Source organism: Medicago sativa, chromosome 5 (genome assembly GCF_051527215.1).
Source record: "Medicago sativa cultivar Bolivia chromosome 5, Bolivia_mono, whole genome shotgun sequence".
NCBI classification, from domain to species: Eukaryota; Viridiplantae; Streptophyta; class Magnoliopsida; order Fabales; family Fabaceae; genus Medicago; species Medicago sativa.
The window spans coordinates 61,832,073-61,848,316 of NC_140753.1; the positions used below are offsets into that span (position 1 = coordinate 61,832,073).

General features: G+C 38.5%; 1 protein-coding gene across 1 annotated transcript; it reads right to left on the reverse strand.

Annotated features, from left to right (window-relative positions):
* Positions 1 to 14,164: 14,164 nt before the first annotated feature.
* LOC146923792 (uncharacterized) lies at positions 14,165 to 14,839 on the reverse strand. The gene has a single exon (XM_085711779.1). It carries the CDS (start codon positions 14,837 to 14,839, stop codon positions 14,165 to 14,167), a length of 675 nt encoding a protein of 224 aa, XP_085567905.1.
* Between the last annotated feature and the right edge of the window lie 1,405 nt (positions 14,840 to 16,244).

Sequence of the window (16,244 nt, forward strand, 5' to 3'; positions counted from 1 at the left end):
GTTGCAATGATGCCGACGGGTATTAATAGGAAGAGCATTATGAAAACAAAGCTATAGAAAGTGTTGAAGTTTTGCTGGTACTTTAAGACGCCAAAGCCAATTCATGTTACAATTCACATTCCAATTTCTATTTTGTTGAAGAAGCCAAGAGTATCCACTCGACCAAGTATATTCGCCTTTCTTTGCATGTCTCCAAGTCCATGCATCTGGAAGTCGTGCATCCAAGTTATTAGGAGCTGGAAGCTGATGAGTGTATTGAACAATATCGGTTGGTATCATAGTGGCAAGACCTTGCAAGTTCCACCTACCATCCTCCCACACATCCTTCAAACACATAACTGAATCACTGATGTTAACAAATGGGACCAATTGACAGAGGGGACCGAGTTGTGTCCAGTCAATATTCCAAATCGATGAGTCTCTGGAGCCTACACGAAAACTATATCCGGCAGCAAAATTTGTAATGGCATGTTGAATACCGTGCCAAGTGATTGATAGTTTATTATGTTTCTTATTCGTCCATAAAGGCGTGTTGCCCAAGTATTTATGGGAAATAACTTTCACCCACAATTTATCTTTATTATGAAGCGTGTTCCACACTAACTTATCGAGCAGAGCTAAATTAGTAAGTGTAGCTTCACAAATCCCTAGACCACCAAAGCGTTTAGGGGTTGTAACCATGTTGGAACAAAATGTGTTTAACAATAAACCTTAAAGAGTTTTGATGATAACAAGGTATTAAAAATTGTAAATTGGATTAGCTAATATTTGTTCAAGTGTACAGGACCATAATTATAAAGTTACATCATCATTGGTTCTGAATGAGCAAATAAAGAGCTATGGAAACAACAAAAATTTGAAGCTTGGACGCTCCTGAAGGCAACTTGCTCCTGAAGAAAAAGCGCTCCTGAAGTCAAGCTGCTCCTGAAGAAATAGCGCTCCTGAAGTAAGCTGCTCCTGAAGAATAGTGCTCCTGAAGACAAGAGGTCCAGAAGTCACATCATCAGAAGCTGCAGAAGTCATCTCATCAGAAACTGCATCATCAGAAGCTGCATCATCAGAAGCTGCATCATCAGAAGCTGCCTCATCAGAAGCCATTTCACCAGAAGCTGAATATCAACTGGATTTGCAAAGAATCAAGAATTGAAGAATCATCAATGCAAAAGCTGTCTATTGGATTCGAAAACACAAACAAAGGATTAGTGGAGTTTGCAACGGTCATTTCAAAGGTGTTTGAAGGTGTGTGTTTGCAATTTGGACGAAAGCGTTGACATTGTACTTTGTACGAATTGTACAACCACGTTCTCCACTACTCTGTTTTGTGTCCGCACTACAAGACAAGAAAACAGCTCCAGAATACGGTTTCGCCTGCATAGATGTTCCTTTGGATAAGGAATGGATTTCAAATTTGTTCTTCATAGGACAACAACCAAATCAGGCAAAAGATCATTGGTGAAAGATCAAGCTTCAACAACGACTCTTTGGTGTGCTGGCAATTTCACAACGTCTCTTTCACACCTCTATATAAAGGAGTGAAGACCTAGAGAATTGGTAATGCAAGAACGCTGAACGAAAGACTCACAAGATTTTCACAAGTACCAAACCTCTGCTGAAATTGTTCTGCATTCACTTAGAATTTCTGTGTCTCAAAGTCATATCTTAGAAATTCTTAAGTCCATTGAGTCTGTATCTGATTTGTATTGTGAGCACCTCTGATTGTATATCAAGTGTTCAACCTTAAACAATTTTCTGTGTAATTTTGTTTAGTTAGGAAGTCTCTTGCAGTTGTGCTTGAGCAGGAAGTCTCTTGATTGTGTTCTTGAGCAAAGGAAGTCTCTTGCTTGTGTGCTTGAGCATTGGAAGTCTCTTGCTTGTGTGCTTGAGCATTTGTAATCAGATATTACTCATAGTGAAATCTCCTTGGAAGTGCAAGGGGGACTGGACTACTTCCGGATTGTGGAAGGAACCAGTATAATTGCTTTGTGTCGTTCTTCTTCTCTCTCTCTGTTTTTTCCGCTGCATTTAGATTCTGATCATCACTTCAGAAGCTGTCTCACTTAGCTTCTGATCAGTGTATTCAGTTGTTTAGAGAAATTGAAGAATTTTTCAAAACACAATTCAACCCCCCCTTCTTGTGTTTTTCTCACCTTCAATTGGTATCTAGAGCCTTGGTCTGTTGTGTAACACTTAACCGTGCAACAGTCAAAGATCTGAGAAAAACATGACTACTCCTCCTCCTAATGGTTCTGGTTCTAGTGATACTAGCTATAAACATGTCTCACATGATTACAGTGATAGTAAGAAAACCAGTGTTGGAAAAGTTCCAAAGTTCAATGGAGATGCTGAAGAGTTCTCTTGGTGGAAGACCAACTTTTACAGTTACATCATGAGCCTTGATGAAGAATTATGGGATATTCTGGAAGATGGTGTTGGTGATTTAGTCCTTGATGAAGAAGGAGCTGCTGTGGATAGAAAGAAACATACTCCTGAACTGAGGAAACTCTACAAGAAGCATCATATTATCAGAGGAGCTCTTGTCACTGCCATACCTAAAGCAGAGTACATGAAGATGAGTGACAAATCCACTGCTAAAGCTATGTTTGCTTCACTCTGTTCTAACTACGAAGGGAGCAAGAAGGTCAAAGAAGCTAAAGCTCTTATGCTTGTACATCAGTACGAGTTATTCAAGATGAAGGATGATGAAACTATTGAGGAGATGTACTCAAGGTTTCAAACCTTAGTCTCTGGGCTACAAATTCTAAAGAAGAGCTATGTTGCTTCTGATCATGTAAGTAAGATTCTCAGAAGCTTACCTGCCAGATGGAGACCGAAGGTGACTGCCATTGAGGAAGCTAAAGATTTAAACACTTTAAGTGTCGAAGATCTTGTTAGTTCTCTCAAAGTTCATGAGTTAAGTCTTAATGAACATGAGTCTACTAAGAAGAGTAAATCAATAGCTCTTCCATCCAAAGGCAAGTCATCAAAAGCTCTCAAAGTGGTTGAATCTGAAGAGGAAGAACAGTCAAGTTCAGATTCTGAACCAGATGCTGCTGAAATGGCCATGCTCTCAAACAGACTTCAATATCTGGCCAAGAAGAACAGAAAGTTTCTCGCCAAAAGGGGTAACTCCAGAAGCTCAAGGAAAGAAGATCAGAAGGGATGCTTCAACTGTAAGAAGCCTGGACACTTCATTGCTGAATGCCCTGATCTTCAAAGAGAAAAGTCAAAGGACAAATCAAAGAGGTCTACATTCAAACCAAGCAAATTCAAGAAGCAGATTAAGCAGAGTTTAATGGCAACCTGGGATGATTTGGGTAGTGAATCTGGATCTGATAAAGAGGAAGCTGATGAAGATGCAAAGGTAGCTGTTGGGTTGGTAGCAACAGCAACTTCAGAAGCTGGATCAGATTCAGACTCAGAAGATGAAAATGAGGTATATTCCAAAATTCCCAGAGATGAACTTGTTGAGTCACTTAAAGAACTTCTTACACATTTTGAAGTAAGAACCAATGAGTTGAAGGATTTAAAAGAAAAATATGCTGATTTGGTACAACAGCAAAAATCAACTCTATTGGATCTGAAAGCTTCTGAACAAGGACTCAGGGGCTTTGACTTCATGTGTAAAACATATGAAGATCAGCTCAGGTTCTTATGTCAGAAGCTACAAGAAAAGTGTAATGAAAAACCTTTAAGTAACCATGAAATTGCTCTTGAAGATTTTATTATATCTGGCATTGACAGAAGCAGAGTGGCTTCTATGATTTATAGCATTTACAAGAACAATGGCAGAGGAATTGGTTTTCCAGAAGTGAAACTGGAGAAAACCAATCTAGAGTCTTGTTGTGAATGCATCAAGGAAGGTCTGAAAACATTCTTTGTACCAGAAGGGGCTGAGTTGGAAACTGTTGTTCAATCAGAACCTGAAGCTTCTAGTTCTAAGGCTAAGATTACTTCAAAGCCAAAGAACCCTAAGTCAAAGGCTATGATCAAATCTGATTCCAAAACTTCAAAGGTTAGGATCCTGAAAAGATCAGAACCTATTCCTCAGAGTCTGGTGAAATCAAAATCTGGGGTTCTGAAGTCTAAGTTTCAGAAGAAGACAGTTACTGCTTCTGAAGTACCAAAACCTAAGGTGATGGTTAATCAGAAGCAACCCAACTCACAGCATAAGGTACAAGAAGTGAAGAGTAAAGCCTTAAGTACTAACCTTCCAGGACCCATAGAACAATGGGTACCTAAATCTAAAAATGTCAATGATGCAGGTATGTCTAAGAGCAGTGCCAAAGCAAAGATCATGGTACCTAGACAGCGGTTGCTCAAGACACATGACAGGAGACAAGTCCATGTTCCTCAGCCTAACAATGAAAGAGGGAGGAAATGTGAAATTTGGAGGCAACCAGTCAGGCAAGATCATAGGTACAGGAACTATTGGTAATTCCTCTACCTCAATTAATAATGTATGGTTGGTAGATGGTCTTGAACATAACCTTTTGAGCATTAGTCAATTTTGTGATAATGGTTATGATGTGCTTTTTGAAAAACCCAACTGTACAGTAATCAACAAGGAAGACAAATCCATTGTGTTCAAAGGGAAGAGAGTTGACAATGTCTATAAAATCAATTTTTCTGAACTGGCTGATCAGAAGGTGATTTGCCTACTATCAGTGAATGATAAGAAATGGATGTGGCACAGAAGGTTGGGACATGCTAACTGGAGGTTAATCTCTAAGCTTAGTAAGTTACAACTTGTGAAAGGGCTACCTGACATTGACTATCATTCAGATGCACTCTGTGGTGCATGTCAGAGAGGGAAAATTGTGAAATCATCTTTTAAAACCAAAGACATTGTTTCAACCTCAAGACCCTTAGAACTACTTCATATTGATTTATTTGGACCAGTGAGTACTGCATCCTTATATGGAAGTAGATATGGATTAGTCATTGTTGATGATTACAGCAGATGGACTTGGGTGAAATTCATAAAGAGTAAAGATGTTGCGTGTGACGTATTCAGCAGCTTCTGCACTCAAATTCAATCTGAAAAGGAATCAAAAATTTTGAAAGTCAGAAGTGATCATGGTGGAGAATTTGAAAATGAGCCATTTGAAGCTTTTTGTGAAAAACATGGAATTTTCCATGAATTCTCTTCTCCTAGAACACCACAACAAAATGGGGTTGTAGAGAGAAAGAATAGAACTTTACAAGAAATGGCCAGAACCATGATTCATGAAAACAATTTACCAAAACATTTTTGGGCAGAAGCAGTGAATACAGCATGCTATGTTCAAAACAGGATCTATATTAGACCTATTTTGGAGAAAACAGCATATGAACTCTTTAAAGGAAGAAAACCCAATATCTCTTACTTTCATCAATTTGGATGTACTTGTTACATTCTGAACAACAAGCTCTACCTAAAGAAATTTGATGCCAAGGCCCAAAGAGGAATCTTTTTAGGTTACTCTGAAAGGTCAAAGGCATACAGAGTGTATAATTCAGAAACACTCTGTGTTGAAGAATCTATGCACGTTAAATTTGATGACAAAGAGCTTGAAGATAAAACTTCAAAGCAAGGTGAAAGTTTTGCAGAGATACAGGTTCCTGAAGCTACTCCAGAACCTGATCAGATAGCTGAGTCTGAAGATAGTCCAGAAGCTGAACCCACATCAGAAGCGCAAGATGAAACTGCTTCTGATGAAGCACAAGATGGCTCACATCAAGAAGATCCTCCCAGAAACACATTCAAACACAAGTCTTCACATCCTGAAGAGCTAATCATTGGAAACAAAGATAGTCCAAGAAGAACAAGATCACATTTCAGACAAGAAGAATCAATGATTGGACTAATCTCAATGATTGAACCTACAACAGTTGATGAAGCACTTTCAGATGATGGATGGATCCTAGCTATGCAAGAAGAGTTGAATCAATTTCAAAGAAATGATGTGTGGGATCTGGTACCCAAACCTCAGCACAAGAACATTATTGGAACAAAATGGGTATTCAGAAACAAGCTGAATGAGCAAGGTGAAGTAACAAGAAACAAAGCCAGACTTGTTGCACAAGGGTATAGTCAACAAGAAGGCATTGATTACACTGAAACGTTTGCTCCAGTTGCAAGATTGGAAGCAATCAGGTTACTTCTTTCCTATGCAGTTAATCATGGCATAATATTATATCAGATGGATGTCAAGAGTGCATTTCTCAATGGTGTCATAGAAGAAGAAGTGTATGTTAAGCAACCTCCTGGATTTGAGGATATTAAATATCCTGACCATGTTTTTAAACTGAAGAAATCACTATATGGCTTGAAACAAGCTCCCAGAGCTTGGTATGATAGACTAAGTAATTTCTTAATCAAAAATGATTTTAAAAGAGGACAGGTTGACACTACACTCTTCAGAAGGACCCTTGGGAAAGATATTCTTGTTGTGCAAATATATGTTGATGATATAATATTTGGTTCTACTAATGCATCTCTTTGCAAGGAATTTTCTGAGTTAATGCAGGATGAATTTGAAATGAGCATGATGGGAGAGCTGAAGTTCTTCCTTGGCATTCAAATCAATCAATGCAAAGATGGAGTCTATGTTCATCAATCAAAGTACACAAAGGAGCTTCTGAAAAAGTTCAAACTTGAAGATTGTAAAATGATGAACACTCCAATGCATCCTACATGCAACCTGAGCAAAGAAGATGAAGGAGCTAAAGTAGATCAGAAGCTATATAGAGGTATGATTGGTTCTTTGTTATACCTCACTGCATCTAGGCCAGATATTTTATTCAGTGTATGCTTGTGTGCAAGATTCCAATCAGATCCTAGAGAATCTCATATGACTGCTGTCAAGAGAATCTTCAGGTATTTGAAGGGAACAACTAATCTTGGACTCCTTTATAGGAAATCCTTAGATTATAAGCTAATTGGATTCTGTGATGCTGATTATGCTGGTGATAGGATTGAAAGAAAGTCAACCAGTGGCAATTGTCAATTTCTGGGTGATAATCTTATATCCTGGGCTAGCAAAAGACAAACAACTATTGCTATGTCTACAGCAGAAGCAGAATACATTTCAGCTGCAAGTTGTTGTACACAACTACTTTGGATGAAACATCAGTTGGAAGATTATCAGATAACTGCTAACAGTATTCCCATTTATTGTGATAATACTGCTGCTATTTGTTTGTCTAAAAATCCAATTTTGCATTCAAGAGCTAAGCACATTGAAATCAAACACCATTTTATCAGAGATTATGTTCAAAAAGGAATTTTAGATATACAATTCATTGATACTGAAAATCAATGGGCTGATATATTTACTAAGCCTTTAACTGTTGAAAGATTTGATTTTATAAAGAAAAATTTGAACATGCACTTCGTGTCTGATTAAATGTTTGCTTGCTCCTGAATAGGATTTTAGGTTCTGAAGTTAGTTCAGAAGCGGTAGTCCATCAGAAGCTCTTTATTGAGGTTCTGAGGAAAACTCGCTTCTGATGATGACATCAGCATCTGAAGTCCAGAAGCTGGATTTGTTGCTTCTGAATAGTTGAATTAGTGGAAACGTTGGGAGTTACTTTTTAAAGTAACTTCTGGCCCACTAACTTGGTAGTTACTCTGTAAACTTCTTACGTGGCCTGTATGTGTTGGTGTATAACTAAAAAGGGCAATGATGATTTAATAGCTTTGAAAGTACTTTTCACGCGCCCCCAATTTTGTCATTAATGTTATGTTTGTTTGTCTCTTTTGAATTGCAATCGTTTTACTTTTAACACTTTGTCAATTCACACACTACTCACTCACAACAAACACATTTGCTCTCAAACCTTTTGCGAAGTAAGCGCATTCCCTCAAACTTAGAACCCTAAAATCTTCATCTTCTTCAAATCTTCGTCAATCATCAAATGGCATCATCAAGCTCAAAAGTTTCAGAATCCACATCAAACAAGCAAAGCGTATCAGAATCTGGGTCCATCTACAAAGAAAAGACTATGGATATTCCATGGGAATCCTTGATAGTTCAAATAGAGTCACCAGTAGATTTCACTTCACTCAAGAAGTACGAAGTAAACATGGAAGGATTGATAGAGACACAGGAGCTGTCTGAGTATTTCAGGATGCTAAATGGGCCAACATATGTGAACTTGGTTAAGGACTTTTGGTTAAAAGCTGAAGTGTACAATGAAAAGCCTGCAAAAGTTGTAAGCAAACAAGCTGGGTCAAAGAAAGGGAAAATGGTCATGGATATGAATCCTACATCATTTGACAGCTTAGAAATAAGGTCTGAAGTGATGGGCATTCCTATAACCATCACTGAGGAAGTTATAGCTAAAGCTTGTAGAAGGCATGCAGAGGGAAGATTCCAAGAAATAGTCAGGAAGGAAGATGTCCTGCTACAAGGTTACTACAACACTCTTTTGGGTGGGAAGAAAGATGCAAAGCCTTCTGAAATGGAGATTCACAACAGGATGTTGGTGAAGTTCAGTAATGATTGCTTCTTTCAAAGAGCAGGAGGATCTGACCAACCCAACAATCAACAGAAGCTAGCAATTTACTTCATGGCTATTCTGGAAAAGATAAACTTCCCAAGATATGTAATGGATCATCTCTGCTGGGCCATAAACGAAAGCATTACAAGAGGAAGAAAACAAGTACCCTATGGAAGATTGCTGTCTGAAATCTTTCATCAAGGAAGGGTGCTGGAGTTCGTAAAAAGGACAAGGAGTGCTTCTGATAAATGTTTCGAAGTCTCTACTGCTGAAAGGACTATCAGTAGCAGGAGCTTACACTCTATGAAGTTCTTCAAAGAAGCCCCTAAAGATGAAAAGTGGTTAGAGATGACAACTGCTGAGACTGAGATAATCAGAGACTTTCCTCCCATCTTTAAGGAAAGCAACCCTGAAATCTTAGCCAAATTAGTAGCTGAGTACATCTTGGAGGAAGATGCAAGCACTCAGGATGAAGCTGCTCCTGTTAAAGTGAAGAAAGTTAAGAGTGCTACTGCATCTGGAGCTGCTGCTGACAAGGGCAAGCAACTTAAAGGTGTTAAGAGAAAGAGAGGAAAGACTGAAACTGTCTACCATAAAGAGAAGTTGGATGAAGCTCTGGACGAGTTAGAGAAAGAAGAAGCTGATCCCAAGTTGAAGAAGAAGAAAGCTCCCCTTGAATTGAAAAACTCTATGTTTGAAGTAACTCCAGCCATGAAAAGGATGGCTAAGGAATACGCTGCTGATAAGTTAGCAGATAGAATGGAGAAGAAGAAAATTAGGGCTGCCTCTATTCCCATAAAAAGAAGCAAGGACAGATCAGAGTCAGTCATCACAGAAGAGCATCTGAATAAAGCTCTTAATGGGATAAAGGCAAATGAGCACAAGAAGAAGGCATCTGAACTAACCTTCACTCCAATGGTTGAAGTAACTTCTGATATGGAGAAAGAAGCTGATGGGCAAGCTGTTCAGATGCTAGCTGAGTTAAAAAGGAAAGAAGCTCAATACAATTTGGAGAGGGATCAAAAGCTCAAGGCTTCAGGTCTGGAGAATTGTGATGAATTTTTCAAGAAGAAGTCTGAAGAAGTCAAGGAAGTGGCTGTTAAAGCTTCAGAAGCGGTTCTGAAAGCACCTGGTACTATCACTTCTGAAGCTGGCCCTGCAGATCAGGTAATCCAGATTCCAGTCACCCCTATCCCCACTTCACCCTCTTCACCATCTGCACCTGAACAAATAGAAGACACTTCTGTCTTAGACAATCTTGCTCTCCACTACTCAGGTGAATTACCCTTAGACAAAACTTCAGAAAAGGCCTCTGAAACAACTCCAGAAGCAACTGCTTCTGAAAATGTTGATTCAGAAAACCCCCATCAACAAACACCTGAACCACAAAAACCCACAACACCCCCACAATCACCAATAGCCATCAGTGACCCCCAACTCAACAATCAAACAACAACTTCACCACAACAACCACCATCTGAAACTGAATTTCAACCTTTACCTGAACACTCTCCTGAACCAACTCCCATGGATGTTGACATCTCTCTAGTCAACGTTCAAGCCTCAACCTCCACCACACACATTGTTTCTGACCAGCCTACATCTTCAAACACACAAACACACCTTACCATTCCAGTTCCTAACCCTATTCAAGATTTAGAAATCAGTGATTCTGATCTTGAAATCCTTGAACATCCACCCACAAACATCCTGGAATCTGGATATATCAATTCTGAGCTTCTGACAATCTTGAGTCAGATGCACAATCTGGTGGATCAAAGGAGGACAATTGATCTCACAGGTGCATATGAAGACTCCTGGGCATCTCTTCAGAACAGGGCAACTGAGCTAATTGAAAGCATAAGGGCCAAATGCATCAGAGTCAAGCAAGCTTCAGTCAGAAGGGTAATGGAGCATGTGAATCAGAGTCTGAGAGTAAGAAGCTCTACACTGCTCCTGGCAAACCAGCCTTTCTTCTTTGAAACGGATTACTTGACCAGAGAAGCAAGGCTGTGTAAGCTTCTGAAGAAACAGATGGCACAACAGCAGCAAGAAGCTAGAGAAAGGGAACAAGCTCTTCTTCAGAGGCAACAACAACTTGAAGAATTGTTGAAGAAGAAGATTGAAGAAATGGAAGAGATGAAGAAACAACAACAAACCAACCCTTAGTTGCACACCCTTGTGTTTTTCTTTGTTTGTTGTTTGTTTTATTTTCTTAGTCCTTGTTTCTGAAATCATCTTGTCTTATTTCTTTTGCTTCTGAATGCTTACTGATTCTGACTGTTTAGCTGCTTCTGACAATTGAATATACATGATTTTTGCTCTGATTTATTTAGTTCATTGCTTAGCATACTCTCTCACGTTTGAGTTTTTCTCATATCTTTTTGTCTTTTGTGCTTAAATTTATTTCATTTTTTTTGATAATGACAAAAGGGGGAGTATATGTGACAAGTATTTAAAGGCTCTGAGCCCCATTAATGGCATTTGAAATTTTTGAAAAACTTCTATCTTTTTACCTTATTGGTATAAGCTATGAATGAACGAAGGAGTATCAAAATTCAAGTAAAGTTAATTGAACCATTCTTCTTATCTATAAGTTAATTCTTTCAATGATTCAATTTTGCTTTTAAGCTCTGATAATAATTATTGTGTGCAAAATGAAGTTAATTAACCTGGATAGAACTTAGGGGGAGCTTACAAACCTCACCTTAAAGACTATCAGACTCAGGGGGAGTTTGAGCTTACAAACCTCAGATTCTGAGCTTACAAACCTCAGAACCCCAAAGTCAACTTGTTAATTAGATTAACAACAATTGATCAATTTTAAATACTTTTGTTTGTCATCATCAAAAAGGGGGAGATTGTTGGAACAAAATGTGTTTAACAATAAACCTTAAAGAGTTTTGATGATAACAAGGTATTAAAAATTGTAAATTGGATTAGCTAATATTTGTTCAAGTGTACAGGACCATAATTATAAAGTTACATCATCATTGGTTCTGAATGAGCAAATAAAGAGCTATGGAAACAACAAAAATTTGAAGCTTGGACGCTCCTGAAGGCAACTTGCTCCTGAAGAAAAAGCGCTCCTGAAGTCAAGCTGCTCCTGAAGAAATAGCGCTCCTGAAGTAAGCTGCTCCTGAAGAATAGTGCTCCTGAAGACAAGAGGTCCAGAAGTCACATCATCAGAAGCTGCAGAAGTCATCTCATCAGAAACTGCATCATCAGAAGCTGCATCATCAGAAGCTGCATCATCAGAAGCTGCCTCATCAGAAGCCATTTCACCAGAAGCTGAATATCAACTGGATTTGCAAAGAATCAAGAATTGAAGAATCATCAATGCAAAAGCTGTCTATTGGATTCGAAAACACAAACAAAGGATTAGTGGAGTTTGCAACGGTCATTTCAAAGGTGTTTGAAGGTGTGTGTTTGCAATTTGGACGAAAGCGTTGACATTGTACTTTGTACGAATTGTACAACCACGTTCTCCACTACTCTGTTTTGTGTCCGCGCTACAAGACAAGAAAACAGCTCCAGAATACGGTTTCGCCTGCATAGATGTTCCTTTGGATAAGGAATGGATTTCAAATTTGTTCTTCATAGGACAACAACCAAATCAGGCAAAAGATCATTGGTGAAAGATCAAGCTTCAACAACGACTCTTTGGTGTGCTGGCAATTTCACAACGTCTCTTTCACACCTCTATATAAAGGAGTGAAGACCTAGAGAATTGGTAATGCAAGAACGCTGAACGAAAGACTCACAAGATTTTCACAAGTACCAAACCTCTGCTGAAATTGTTCTGCATTCACTTAGAATTTCTGTGTCTCAAAGTCATATCTTAGAAATTCTTAAGTCCATTGAGTCTGTATCTGATTTGTATTGTGAGCACCTCTGATTGTATATCAAGTGTTCAACCTTAAACAATTTTCTGTGTAATTTTGTTTAGTTAGGAAGTCTCTTGCAGTTGTGCTTGAGCAGGAAGTCTCTTGATTGTGTTCTTGAGCAAAGGAAGTCTCTTGCTTGTGTGCTTGAGCATTGGAAGTCTCTTGCTTGTGTGCTTGAGCATTTGTAATCAGATATTACTCATAGTGAAATCTCCTTGGAAGTGCAAGGGGGACTGGACTACTTCCGGATTGTGGAAGGAACCAGTATAATTGCTTTGTGTCGTTCTTCTTCTCTCTCTCTGTTTTTTCCGCTGCATTTAGATTCTGATCATCACTTCAGAAGCTGTCTCACTTAGCTTCTGATCAGTGTATTCAGTTGTTTAGAGAAATTGAAGAATTTTTCAAAACACAATTCAACCCCCCCTTCTTGTGTTTTTCTCACCTTCAAACCATAGTCCAACTAATATGATTCCAGGTTCGAGAGTGCCCATCGCCCCCCCAAAGGAAACTCCTTGCCATCTTATCTAACCTATGACTATTGCATACATAAGTAGGAAGATAGTGAAGTTGCATGGTATAAACAGGAATTGCTGTTGTGACAGACTTCACTAGGCATGCTCGTCCTGCTTTATTCAAGATATTTCCTTTCCAAGTAGCTAGTCTTTTTGAAACTTTGTCAACTACGTCATTATAAACATTTCGAGAAACTCGGCCCTGGACAAGAGGAAAACCAAGGTAATGTCCCAAATCCGCCACAAATTTAATGGTTGAAATATCTTGTATCTCACGCTTTCTTTCCCCTTGAACCATCCTAGAACACATAGCTTTGGACTTTAAGGTATTAATCCTTAATCCCGAAGCTGAACAAAATTCCTCCAAGGTCTCCATAACCACTTTGACCTGTTCAGTACTGGCTTCACAAAATAACATAACATCATCAGCAACAAGAATATGAGATAATTGTGGGCCACCCTTAGATACCTGTATAGGTTTCCATATTCCACTTAAGACTTTCTGTTGAATACTAAGAGACAATTTCTCCATACAAAGAACAAACAAGTAAGGGGATAAAGGATTGCCTTGGCGTAGACCTCTAGATGGAGTAAAATGATCAGTTTTGGCACCATTCCAAAGAACACTCAAATTGCTAGATCGGACACAACTCATGATGAGAGATATAGTTGCCAGGGGGAAACCAAAATCATGAAGAGTGAGTTCCAAGAAGTCTCAATTAAGCCTATCATATGCCTTTTCAAGATCAATTTTGAACGCAATAGAGCCCTTTTTTGCACGAGAATGGTGTATGAAATGAACAACCTCCTGGGTTTTATAAATTAGTTGTATGTTGGTTAAACAGTGTATTTGGAGAAGGTATCCCGCAAACGACAATCGATGTTAACATTTTATTGGGTGTATGTGCTACTTGACTGCTAAAAAAAATGGGCAACTCGGTGCACTGAAGCTCCCGCATATGCAGGGTCCGGGAAGGGGTCCCACCATTTGGTGTATTGTACACAGCATTACCCTGTTTCTACACAAGAGGCTGTTTCCAGGACTTGAACCCGTGACCTTACGGTCACATGACAACAACTTTACCAGTTGCGCCAAGGTTACCCCTTTTGCTACTTGACTGCTGATTGTTTTTTATTTTTTTAAAAAATTTAGTGGTCTAATGTAACTATATTTTAAGGGTAATGGTGGACTATTCTAACTATTTTTAAATGATCTACTAAATTTATTAATTATGAGACATCATCAATTTGTTTTTTTTTTTGAAATAAAAGAGAGCTGTATTAATTCAAAAGTTCAGAGAAATACAATTGAGAAATAATGGGGTGTACATCTTCAAGCCAGACCCTATTGGGCTCAGATAGAGCTAAACGGGCCAGAGCATGAGCCACCCTATTACACTTCCTAGAACTAAAACTAAAGAGACAATAGTCAAACATAGTCTTCAACTTTAACATTTGGGTAACCATAGCATCAACATAAGATCTCTGGTTTCTTGTCTCGTTCTTGAGAAGTTGAACCACCAATTCACAATCTGATTCGAAGATCACTCGTCTGAACCCACACTCCAACGCAAGCTGCATGGTTTTAAGGATGGCAAAAGCTTCAGCAGAAGCAGGATCGGCGAAACCAGCTGTTTTCCAAGTCGCGATGGCCATAGCTAAACCTTCTTCATTTTGAATGATGCTCCCGAGGCCCCAAATCCCCATATCTCTAAGATTAGCGTCACTATTAGCTTTCAGCAGGGTTGGATCCGGTTTAGACCAATTACGGGCTGCTGGATGATGTCTGGAATTAGTCTTCGAAGTGTTCGAAGGATGCATGCAAGGTTGAGTACCCTCAGTGTCGTGGTGAGAGCTGGAATGACGATGAGGATTCGCAAGCAAGAAGTCCAGAATACTTGTTTCGGCTTGATAGATAATATCTTCTTCAGGTATGACATGCTCCTCAAAAATCATAATGTTTCTAGCAAACCAAATTTGATAAAGAAGGGCTGCAATTTTAATAATAATAGTATCTTCCTTTGTAGTAATCATATGATAAAGCCATTCTTTAATATCTAAATTAGCTTGGTTTGGAATACGAATAGATAAATTAGAGCCGAACTAAGTTCTGGAAATCATAGGACAGGTGAGGAATGTATGCGAGTCTGTCTCAATTTTTCCATTGCATCTGGGACATAGGGGGGAGACACGAATACCTTTGTTGAGAAGTTCAGATCGAACATGAAGGGCTTTGTTGAGAATCCTCCAAAGGATCATTTTATGTCTTGGGATAGTATGAAGCTTCCAAATAGTATCCCATATAGGTTTCAAGGTGTTGCTGGTAGAGGTTGAATATTGGGATCTCTTTTCCAAAGCTGTAAAGCCCTGTACCCTGATCTGATAGTGTAGTGACCTGAAGGTTCATACATACACATTAGCTCATCTTGCTCATAGATGTTAATGAGAGGAAGCTGCTCAATATGCATTTTGTCTATAGGGTAAAAAAGGTTATCCAAAGTGTTTTTGTTCCAACTGTTAGAATCTCTATCCATAAGGTCTTTAACTAGATAGTTATTTGTAGGGCTTAAATTCTGAGTCATAGGTCTGAACTTAGATTGGAAGGGAAACCAATTATCTGTCCATATTTTAACATTGGCTTCATTACCTATTCTCCAACAGTTACCTCTAAGGATAATAGAGATAGAGGAGTGTGTTTTATCTTGGTTTTTCGGTTGTCAAACATTGATTAAGTTTGAACCTTTTTAACCTTTGATATCTCATTTTTTCTTGGGAAGGGAAAAATAAGAAAAACCCTTGAGAATCGAGGTTCGGAGTTGTTTTCGTTATGGGAAGGTGTTAGGCACCCATAACGACGATAGTATCCTATAGGAACCGTCTTTACTTTCTACGCACGCGCTTTATTTTTAAATGCTATTTGAAAATGTTATTTACACCTAAGGGTTTGCTAGGTTAAGAATTGGAGGGAGAAGAATGTGTTTGAATTTTTGTTTTATTGGACTTGGAGAGGTTTTGACCTCTTGCCTACATACTCTTTTAAGGGATCAAACTCCATGTAGTTCTCTTCCAAAAAATGTTTTTATTTTTGTTGGTTGATTTTAAGCTTGAAAATGGAATTTTGAAGAATAGAAAGAGGCCTCAAGGGCATGAGAATGGAAAAAAGTGAGGTTGGTCAATTTATTTACAAAACTTTAGTCAAAGTATTTAGCAATTGTTTTATCATTTATTAAGAAAATAAAAGGGAAAATTCAATGGGATTTTGATCCCAAGGTTCTTTGGAAAATCATTTGAGTGAAGTTGTTCACATTTTTTTGGAAAAAAGGATTTTTGTCTAAGTTTCAAAGTTCCTAAACATACATCC

Bases quoted from the DNA above. Each gene is read 5' to 3' on its own strand.
- LOC146923792 (XM_085711779.1), bottom strand. From the start codon at position 14,839: ATGATTTTTGAGGAGCATGTCATACCTGAAGAAGATATTATCTATCAA.